General features: G+C 36.7%; 1 protein-coding gene across 3 annotated transcripts; it reads left to right on the forward strand.

Moving 5' to 3' along the window:
- The first annotated feature begins 6,496 nt into the window (after nt 1-6,496).
- Nucleotides 6,497-11,181, forward strand: LOC104105966 (probable methyltransferase PMT9). 3 transcript variants are annotated; one of them, XM_009614407.4, is made up of 8 exons: nt 6,497-6,880; nt 7,015-7,179; nt 7,361-7,543; nt 7,633-8,227; nt 8,501-8,613; nt 8,728-8,948; nt 10,376-10,701; nt 10,910-11,181. In XM_009614407.4, exons 1-7 carry the CDS (start codon nt 6,632-6,634, stop codon nt 10,686-10,688), a joined length of 1,839 nt encoding a protein of 612 aa, XP_009612702.1. In that variant the 5' UTR covers nt 6,497-6,631; the 3' UTR covers nt 10,689-10,701; nt 10,910-11,181. The 3 variants fall into 3 exon arrangements, with proteins under 3 accessions (XP_009612702.1, XP_009612701.1, XP_009612704.1); XM_009614406.4 differs by having other exon boundaries at nt 10,376-11,181; XM_009614409.4 differs by having other exon boundaries at nt 6,752-6,888; nt 10,376-11,181.
- Nucleotides 11,182-11,618: the final 437 nt, after the last annotated feature.

Raw genomic sequence — 11,618 nt, forward strand, 5'->3', positions numbered from 1 at the left:
GGGGGAGGCCCGGCCCGTTGATGTGCTTCCTACAGTAGGTCTGAGGCCACTACACCCGATAGAGTCATGCATGTATGCTTTTAATTTGTTACAGAGGAGCACCATTCGTATTTTATTTCGGTTCTGCTTATCGGGGTGAGTTCCCCTATTTGTTGCTCCACCTATGGGTGAGTTCATGATTTAGCATTCTACTTATGTATTTGCCCATGTTGGGAGATTCTATAAGTGGTAGCCCGTGTCTATCGCTTTATTTTTATTCATTATTGAGAGTTACGAGACTAGAAGTGCATTTTTGTTGTCCATTACGGTAGGTTTTGGTGTGATTCCTAAGTAATTTGGTTACGATTTGCTATTTGGATGCTCTACCGGTGTGGGAGCCAGTAAGTGTTGTAGTTTTGTTGGCGGAATTGAACCAGTGGAAAATTTCAGGTTGCACAGTGTGCAAAGTACTTGTGATTCATAGTTAAGGACGAGAACCTCGTATTTTTATATGATGTGAAATATTTAAATCGGGCTACGAGCCGCGGTGAAAGTTATATAAGGACGAGGTCCTTGTGATGAAAATTTATTTGTTTAAATTCTCCCTTTGTGAAATTTAATTTGTATTATATTACTAATAGAGAGCTCTGTTTTAAAAGGCGTTTCTAGGGCGAGCCCCGGGGCGAGGCGTACCAAAAACGTCCCGGGGCGATGGTGTGGGGCGAAAGTCTCAAGAGGCGTACGCCCCGCAATTTGGGGCGTAGCCCGGGCGTTCAGGGCGTACGCCCGGGCGTTCGGGGCGTACGCCCGGGCGTTCAGGGCGCGTTTTTTTAGTAAGGAGTAAGCCCCAGAGACTTTTTCAAATTAAAACAAAATTCATTGAATTAGTCCTTCATATAATACCCAAATTCTCAAAAGTCAGTTTGGTAATTACTCAAAAGGTTTAAAAAGGAACTCAAAAGTAAAGACCCTTTTTTATTGATTTAATCCCTAATTCATGGTTTTCCCAATTTTTTATCTTGTTCGCTAGTCTGCTAATATCTCCCAAAAGCAACGAATATTTTTTTTTTTACAAATACAAAGAGAATTATATTTTTCTTCATAGCAGCAAATTCAAAGTTCAAATTGCAGGTTAATCATCCTTTTTGTTCCTCCATATAGAAAACTTTATTCTTTTAGACTCAAATTACTTGTGCTTGTAAGTAATGTATAATAGATTATTTTGATTAGTTTTTTGTGGGGATGGAGCACACATATATATAGTTTTCTTTATTTTTTATTCAATTTTACCTGTTTATAAATATTAATTATCATTATATTATTTTATAAAATATTAAAAATTAAATACCTATGGGGCTTACGCCCCGCTGAGGCATATGTAAAATGCCCCGCCTTATGCCCACGCCTTTTAAAACACTTAGAGAGTCACACCCATTAGACTTAATTAATAATTCTTTTATGTGATTTTGTGCATATTTAGCCATAATTGTGCTGTAATTATTGAGTTTTATCCCCACGATGTGAGTGCCCAGGTGGCGTTAAATGTGATTCGCTAATTTGGGTAAATTGCTGTCAATATTGCAAAAATTTAAAACGGGGGATTGATTAATATGAGGTTAATTGAGGATGCTGGAAATAAATTATGAACAACTATTATGACCAGAGGTGTGGTTATGGGCATACGTATGATGTGTGTGTAGGCACGAGTTGCTACATCCGGTTGAAACTAATACCGTGTGTTGATGTGAACATGAGGCCTTTGGAAAATGTTTGGAGTGTAAGAAATTTGGTTTAAAGTTTATAAGTATGGATGAAGGAAATAATCTTCAACTAAGATGGCGTTGTCGGATCCATGTTAAATTTGCGATGACGTAGAATCACCCATGATTTATGTGTGTAAGAATGCACTCAGTAATTTAATATCCTCAGAATAATTCTTGGCACGTTCGAGGACGAACGTCTGTTTAAGAGGGGAAGAATGTAACGACCCGACTTGTCGTCTTAAGAATTTACGCCCCGTACAACGACTTAAGGTCCCAAACAACTTCGTAATACATATTATAACTTGCGTATGCAATCGAGTTTAGTTTTTGGAAGGTTCAGAATTAAATTGGAAGAATAATCCTTATTTTTGAAGCTTAAATGAAAAGAGTTGACCAGAGTTTGACTTTCGAGCAAATGATTCCGGAATAGGATTTTGATGATTCTAATAGCTCCGTATGGTAATTTTGGACTTAGGAGCGTGTTCGAAAAATATTTTGGAAGTCCGTAGTTAAATTAGACTTGAAATGGCTAAAATAGAAATTTTAAGTTGGAAGTTTGACCGAGGAGTTGACTTTTTGATATCGGGGTCGGGTTTCAATTTCGAAAGTTGGATAGGTCCGTAATGTTAAATGTTACTTGTGTGTAAAATTTGAGGTCAATCGGACGTGATTTGATAGGTTTCGGCATCGGTTGTTGAAGTTTGAAGTTTCAAAGTTCATTAAGTTTGGATTGGAGTGCGATTCGTATTTTTAGCGTTGTTTGATGAAATTTGAAGGCTCAACTAAGTTCGTATGATGTACTAGGACTTGTTGATAGGTTTGGTTGATGTCCTGGGTGTCTCGGGTGGATTCCGAAGGTTAACAAACTAGAATTTGACTTGGTGTTATAGCTGAAGCATCAGATTTTGCTGGTTCTGGTTTCCTCTTACGCATTCGCGAGAATAGTCTCGCGTTAGTGAATTTTAGATGAAGGCTGTGGAAGGTTTGTTCTTCGCGTTCGCGAAGAAGAGGATGCATTCGCGAAGGGTTGGGAGGAGAGTGCACCACGAACGCGAGATGGGTGACGCGTTCGCGAAGAAGAGAAGAGGCAACTGGGGACCCCCTACAATTATTCTACGCATTCGCGGAGGTGAGGTCACGTTCGCGATGAGAGGGTTTAGTAAAGGTCCGTGTTCGCGATGAGAGGGGTCAGTAAAGGTCCATGTTCGCGAGTGGTTGATCGCGTTCGCATAGAAGGATTTTGGGACAGAAGCACTTGTGCTTCGCATACACGAGGGAGATGTCGCGTTCGCAAAGGAGGAATTTGGGCAGAACAAAAATTATGCTTCGCAAACGCGAGGCAGTGGCCGCGTTCGCGAAGAAGGAATCGCTTGGCAGAAAGTTTAAGTTCATCCCATTTTTCATTTTTGACGAATTGAAGCTCGGGAAGAGGCAATTTTCGGAAGATTTTCAAGGAAAACAACGGGGTAAGTGCTCTTAACTCAATTTTGGTCAAATTACTCGAATCCATTATTGTTTTTAACATTTAATTGATGATTTAATTTGGAAGATTTAGAAAACCCTCTTGGTTTAAATTGAAGATTTGAGGGTCGAGTCGATGTTGGAATTTGGTAAAATTTATATGGTTGAACTCGTAGTTGAATGGGCGTTCATATTTTATAATTTTTATCGGGTTCCGAGACGTAGACCCCACGAGCGATTTTTTTGAGTTAAATTTCAAATTTTGTTGGAAAATTAGTATTTTCATATGGAATTAATTTTAATAATTTGTATAACCTGAATCGAATTAATTGTGACTAGATACGAGGCTTTTGGAGGCCAATCCGCGAGGCAAAGACACAATGGAGTAAAGAATTTCACGGTTTGAGGTAAGTATCTTGCCTAACCTTGAGTGGGGAAAATTATCCCTTAGGCATTGAGTCTTATGTGAAAATTGTGTAATTGAAAATCATGTACGCGAGGTGACGAGTACGTACTTAGTTTATATGTGTAAATTACATTGGTTGAAATTCGTAGGCGCCCTTATGTATTAAATTGGAAAATTATTGGAACATAGTAAATCCTTGTTCGTTGAATATATTTTTATATGATAATTTAGTGTGATTGCCACCTTGATTTTTATGTGAATCCCGTATTTTTGTTGAGTTGATATTTCTTGGAGATAATTTCATTATGGATTATTCACTTGCAAATAATTTATTATTATTTTTAAATGAGGAATTAATCTATTTGCCAAAATTTTGTATTAAAAAGGTCGTTGTTCCTTGATGAATTATTTTCCAGTTCATGTTGTGGAAATTAGTATTGAGTTATAAAGGCCATAAATCATATTGAAGTAAAGTATTAAATTGTGAAATATTATTCTATTGAGTTGTTCACTCCCGGATATTTTTGTTAAGATTTGTACACATTATGGTCGAGCCATGGGCTCCTTATTGTGGAAATTAATGTATTGTTGATTTCTGTGGCAAGTTGTAATATTTGAGCACTTGATGTGCAATTTGTGATATGTTGTGATAATTGAGCACTTGAGGTGTAATTTATGAGATGTTGTGATATTGGCGCATGATATTGTTGAGAGGTTTGTTCGGGTGTTTGCACGAGGTTTCTGTCGTGCTATTGTTACTATTGATATATGCACATGTGGCGTGACAAGGCGGACTATATATGTGGGTTTGCGCATGTGGCGAGATAAGGCGAGAATATTATTATGCGCGTGCGGCGAGACAAGGCGGGCATTTACTTTATTATTGTGCACGTGGCGAGACAAGGCGGGCTATGTCGGGGATTGATTTGTGATGACTTGTGATTGTCTAAGGGCATTGTTGTTGTTGATATTTATGATTTGAGAGTACGAGGCGGTAACTCGGAAGTGCCCTTTTTGTTAATATTTCTCTATGGCTGCACTTGCCTTTGGTTATTTTATTTTTCCGTAATATGTAAATTTCTGTGTTCTCCGTGATGTATTATTTGAATTAACATTAAATGTTTTGTATTTCTTGTAGTATTATGTTGGTTTTGGCTTTTTCGTACGAGACTCTGAGGATTTGTATTTCTGGTTTGTACTTGTTCTTAATGATGAAGTTATTTTAAATAAAAGAAATTACTATTATATTTTAATTTAATAAGTTTTATATCCAAATCAATAGCTTATCTGATGCTTTATTTTAATTGAAATGTCATTTTCTTCACTCAAACTATTTCTAAAATAAACTCACTTCTTTATTAAATTCTTACTTGGTTTAAGAATTGTAACCTTATTTTATTGAAAATAAATTGATCGTGTAGATTTTACGTATTGATAAATTTGGCCGAGAGTTGTTCGTGCGGTTGTGACAGAGATATGGATACGAGGTGCCGTGAGAATATAAAAAGGGGCTGAGACCCGTAATTCTTATTATGATATAAGATATTTAATTGAAAGGATTTTCTTCCAAAGATTTTTATTCGAAAAAAAATAGTAGGTAAAAGGTGTATATTTTGAAGCACTTGATTAATTGGTTGTGATTGTGATCATTATTCGTTTGAGCAATATTTATGGTGTTCTTGCTGCCTTGCTGTTTACATCACTAGTTGATTATTGTTGCTACCACTACTATTTATTTTCTATTATTTTTGTATGCTATATTGCACAAGTTATTTGACTAGTGAGTGTCTTGATTGTACCTCGTCACTACTCCACCGAGGTTAGTCTTGATACTTACTGGGTACTGACTATGGTGTACTCATACTACACTTCTGCACATTTTTGTGCTGAGCCAGGTAGTGTGGAGTCAGTTGACCGCTCGCTAGCAATACGGATCTTGCTGTGGAGACTCAAGGTAAACCTGTTGCTGCGTTCGCAGGCTTCAGAGTCACTTTCTGATATTGTACTTGCACTGTTTTATCTCTACTTCAAACAATTGTATTTGTAGGCTTTCTAGTAACTAGTAGAGCTTATAACTTGTACTACCGATTTTGGGATCGTAAATTATATAGAGATTTCTATTCCTTATTGTCAGATATCAGTAAAATATTATTATTAATTCAGTTAATGTTAGGCTTACCTAATTACTAAGACTAGGTGCCATCATGATATCTTACAGAGGAAATTTGGGTCGTGACTATAGTTAGAGGCGGATCCAAGATTTTATTTTAATTTTGGGTTTGAAAGTTTAGAACGATGACTTTAAGTGCTAATAATTGGATTCTAAACTTAATATTTGTACATATTTAATGAATATTCTAATATAAATATACTGTTTGAACAAAAATTATTGGGTTCGGCCGAATTCATAGCCGGGTTTCTAGCTCCGCCCTAAGTATAGTAGTTGTTATTTTTATCAAATTACATCAAGTAATACTTAATGTATAAATTTATCTATGATTAATTTATAAATGGTTTAATTAAGGACCTTTATTATATACATATGTTTTAACATGGTAAGTATTAAAACTCATTAAAGGGACACAAAGGAGGCAATCTCTCGGTGATGAAAATAGATAAAGGTCAAGAAGATTTTTCTTCATGTCCAATAGGAAACCAAACGACTTATCGGGCTCGTTGTTCTTGATTTACACCGCTACTTTCTCTATCGACTTTTCCCGAAAAGTGCCACTAACAGTAACCAACCAACAGTAAGCTTAAAACGGCGTTCAACGCCGTCATCGCTTTCCATATATTATACTATTACTAACTCTTAACACAGTCCTCTCAATTTCAGGGTATTACTTTGTACCTCAACTAAATAAAGTGAATCTTGGACACTCCTTTTATGGGCACTGAATAGTCTCTTAATTCTTTACTTGGTATGTCAGAAATGGATCTGCTACTTGGTCTTTAAGTTTAACCAGTGTTTGAGTAGCAGAAATCTTGGAAGTGGGTATTTTTTGGTTTTTGCAAATTAAAAATGAAGCAAAAAAAGGAGCTACTTCATAGACCCAAGTTGTTGAAATATGCTATATTGGGGATGATTGTGTTCTTGGGTTTGATTTGTCTGTACAATTGTTCTTTTATTGCTCCTGGTCTTCCTAGAGCGCGTGACCCTTTCGCTTTTGAAGATGGTTCTGATCCAGTCACTGGGATTTCACACTATAGGCGCGGGGACATGGATTTGGAAGATCAAGAACTGTCTCTTGAAGTTCCAAAAAGTATTCCTGTATGCATGTAATTCTGGATTTGTTATTTTTCTTTTTTGTTGTTGTTGTTGTAAAGTTTGCATTAGTGTGGTTTTGCTCAGTTTTGTTTTTTGATTTGCTTTCTTTGTTCTGTTCTCCCTTCTATCATTTATAGGTTTGTGATACAAGGTATTCCGAGTTGATACCCTGTCTTGACAGAAATTTGATATATCAATTGAGATTGAGGCTCAATTTGACTGTTATGGAGCATTATGAGAGGCATTGCCCCCCTCCTCAACGTCGTTACAACTGTCTTATCCCTCCTCCAGTTGGTTACAAGGTCAGTAATTGATTGCTTTTCACTAGTTAGCTGAGGTTCTTTTGTTAAGGGAAATGTACAAAAACCATGATCCTGAATTGGTTTACTACTTGTCCTCATGTGCATTACTGAGGTTACTTTTAGATATTGCTATTGTTTGTGTTTAGTTTTGATGCGAACGAAGTCCTTGTTAGATTTCCAGATCCCAATTAGATGGCCAGCTAGTAGAGACCAAGTGTGGAAAGCAAACATACCCCATACACATCTTGCACAGGAAAAGTCGGACCAAAATTGGATGGTTGTCGATGGAGACAAAATAAAATTCCCTGGTGGAGGAACACATTTCCATTATGGAGCGGACAAATACATTGCAGCAATTGCAGGGGTAATTAAGCTTGACTCTTTACTTATTGTTGCGGGATGATTCATTTATAGTTGCATAACAATTCAATGGTTTTGTATGTACTTATGTAGATGCTCAAATTTCCTGGTGAAAAACTTAGCAATGGTGGAAACATAAGAAATGTTCTTGACGTTGGCTGTGGTGTTGCGAGCTTTGGAGCATATCTTCTTTCCCATGATATTATAGCTATGTCGCTTGCTCCTAATGATGTGCACGAGAATCAAATACAGTTTGCATTAGAAAGGGGAATCCCATCTGCACTAGGAGTCTTGGGCACCAAAAGACTACCTTATCCAAGCAGATCATTTGAGTTGGCACATTGTTCACGTTGTAGAATCGATTGGCTCCAAAGAGACGGCATTCTTCTGTTGGAACTTGACAGATTGCTCAGACCGGGTGGTTACTTTGTGTACTCTTCACCTGAAGCTTATGCGCATGATGCTGAGAATCGAAGAATTTGGAATGCTATGTATGATCTACTTAGAAGAATGTGTTGGAGAGTTGTTTCAAGGAGAGACCAAACTGTGATATGGGCTAAACCTCTGAGTAACAGCTGTTATATGAAGAGAACTCCGGGGACCCAACCTCCCCTGTGCGTGTCTGGTGATGAACCCGATGAAGCTTGGAACGTACCGATGAAGGCTTGCATCACTCCTTACTCACCAAGTGAGTAGGCAACTGCTAATGGTTCATATTCTTTCAATCCAGTCTTGAATGGCTGGTCATATGTATCCTTCTGATAAGCTTTTCTGCTTATACTGTGCGTCAAAACCTGTTTTCCTCTGTGCATAATGTGTGACTATCTTAGAAGTGAGAACTCATAAAGAACTGTCATTCTTAGTAGCCGTGTCATTCTAATTCATCTACTTCGTGCGAGGAGATTATGCTTACTTATAATCTTCTTTAATCTGATAATCTTGCTATTATATGTTAATGAAGAGGTGCATAAGGAAAAAGGGACTGGACTATTACCTTGGCCAAAGAGGCTTACGGCTCCGCCACCTCGCTTGGAGGAAATTGGTGTCACTTTGGAGGAATTCCATAAAGACACTGTAAGTTTGTAAAATCAGAGGGAAGACAGAGTTTCTGTTGGATTTCATTAAATGGTTTCTGTTTCTTGTTCAATTTGTCTGTTAGCTAATTAATATATGTATATACTTTTTCAGAGCGTATGGCATGACAGAGTGATTGACTATTGGAAGCAGATGAAGTCTGTTAGCCAAAAGAACTCATTTAGGAATGTCATGGACATGAACTCAAACCTCGGTGGGTTTGCAGCTGCACTGAAGGATAAGGACATTTGGGTGATGAACATTGCTCCTGTTAACATGTTATCAAGAATGAAAATAATATATGATCGAGGCTTGATTGGAACAGTTCATGACTGGTGCGCCACTTTCCACTCTTTGGGACATTGTTCTCTTTGCACCCCTTTTCCCTGTTCCCATGGACAAGCATAATTATTGCTAATCTTTTGTGGCATATGGTCAGTCTACTGCTAACTGCCTACTATGCGCTCTTTGAAATCCAGATTTCTTTCTGATTATTTGCACATCAGTCATTGGAAATTGGCAGATTACCAGTGACTTGTGTAGCTTTTTTTTTTCTTTATAAATTTACAGAAGAGGAGCTTGAACTTTATATAATTCCTAAATTTGTGGATAAAAAAAATTGAAAATAAAAATTATGAAGAAGCTGCGAATGAAATATGCTAATCCCTCTTTGTTCTTCTTAAGTTTATACCCATTCCCCAGTTAAGACTTGATGTTCTTCTTTATAGATTATCTTTACTCGTATCTCTTTTTCCGCCATCTAGAAAGTCTCAGTATATTTGTTATTGACTTTAAACTTCCAGTGAAACAGAAAAGAAATAATGTATACTTATATAAGTTGGACCTATAGGAGCTTTGGAACAGATCGAAATGGAAATCGAGAAAGAGTTCAACATTTTACTTATCTTTTGCTTTTGACTTTGATGAAATGACTATGGCAGGAAGCCTCAGGCTTTAAGCTATATGTGAAGGATTAGCTATAGGTATGCTCCACTATGAGAATGTATAAAATGTGATACACCTGCTTGCTATCTATATTGCCACGTTCCACAATGTTGATTAGCGATGATTATATTTCCTATTACCAGCAACCAATTAACTGAAGCCTTTGGTAGATATCCCAAGATTAGTATGTCTTTCCTTTTTAAAGCCTAAAAAGTGATGTCTTCCTTTTTGTTTTCATATGAAGCAGAACAGAAGCACAATTAGCTTAATACCTATGAACTAATAACTAACAGCAGTAAGGCCTTGTGTAAACAGTGCTTTCCAAGAAAAGGAGACTATTCATAACTACCATGAGAATTTGGTTGCAGTAATAAATAGTTTTGTAGCTTATATCATGATGTTTTTGTCATAATAATGAATTTGTTCGTCCTTTTATGTAAATGTACAACTCTTCTGCCTATATTTCCACGACCTTCCAGGTGCAGTGAAATATTAATTGTGTTACATGCCACATTGTGAAAATATTGATTGGATTTAGTCAAAGAGGTACTAGTTTAAGGAAAATGTTTCATATCAATATCTGAATAACACAAGACTAATATTTTGTGCTTAACATCTATGAAAGAGGTAAAGATCACATATAGACATCTATGAAAAGGTCAATCTTTTGAAATAACTCAATTTAGAAAGTAGGTCACGCCTATGGCATGGACAGCAAGGAGGAAACAGATAGAAGCATTTTTGTCATAGTCTCGCAATATATTCCTTCTAACTTGTGCCTTCAATTTGCTGAGGACTTACTATCATATATAATTAGGTGTGAGTCATTTTCAACGTACCCACGTACGTATGACCTACTTCATGCCTGGATGATCCTCTCGGAGACAGAAGATCGAGGCTGCAGCATTGAGGATCTGCTTATTGAGATGGACCGCATGCTACGGCCAGAAGGACTCGTCATTATAAGGGACAAGCCTCATATAATAAACTCTGTAAGAAAATTCTTGACTGCACTAAAATGGGATGGATGGTCATCAGAGGTAGAACCGCGGACCGATGCTCTCTCCTTGAACGAAGAAAAAGTTTTAATCGCAAGAAAGAAACTTTGGAAGGAGAAATTTACAATTTAATGATACTTTTTTGGTATGTATTTTTTCTTCACGAATGGACTTGTGATTCAGTTCTCATTTCGATCATTGTTCAAAATGTAGCAGCGAGTCGTTGCCAGGATCTGGCCGAGGCATCCTGATGGCCAATGTGTTATATGTGTCTACTTCATCAATGACAATGTTGGGACTATCTTTCAATAGTTTTAACTGATTTTTGGTTTGGCAAATTCGGTGTGTTTCAGGAACGAAAGCTGGATTCCGGATCTCTGTTTGATCACAAAAGATCAGTGTACTATCTGCAAAAGTGCAGACTTCTGATATACATCTGCAGAGGGAGGGGGGGTTGGAGTTATGTTCTTTACAGCCATATTTTGTAGTTAATTTGGTCCATAAAAACTTAAAAAAATTATACATTCCCTAGAAATTGAAAAGTGGGTTGTTACATTTTTGAATTGTTGATATGAAGGTTCATTCTTGTTTTTATTATTCTAAATGAAAATCATTTCCAATTGCATCTGCCCTCTGTTATAATTTACGCAGTACAAAAAGGTTATTCTAGTTACAAGTATCATTTTTGCTATATCTGATCTGGATTGCCTATGTACTTTTCTTTGGGATATCTAAGTGCGAGTATCTGAAGTAATGTTCCTTTATTTGCATTGCAATCTATTTACAAAAATATTAGATGCTTTACAGAAGCACTTTAAATTGAACTCCAAGTTTCAATATACTTTTCCTCCTCCAAGTTTACATATAGAAGAAAATATGTATGACACTATTACTAATTAGGAATACTTTGTTTCCTTAAATACGTTTTTATTAACTATATTCTGAATGTTTTTAAATATAAAAATGTGATCTTATTTTATCTAGTTTTTGCAAATATGTAGTTTCAACGTAAAAAAATAAGAAACCGAGACACAAGTGCATTCACCTAGTTCCACCACGTTA

This window comes from Nicotiana tomentosiformis, chromosome 2 (assembly GCF_000390325.3).
Source record: "Nicotiana tomentosiformis chromosome 2, ASM39032v3, whole genome shotgun sequence".
Classification (NCBI taxonomy): Eukaryota; Viridiplantae; Streptophyta; class Magnoliopsida; order Solanales; family Solanaceae; genus Nicotiana; species Nicotiana tomentosiformis.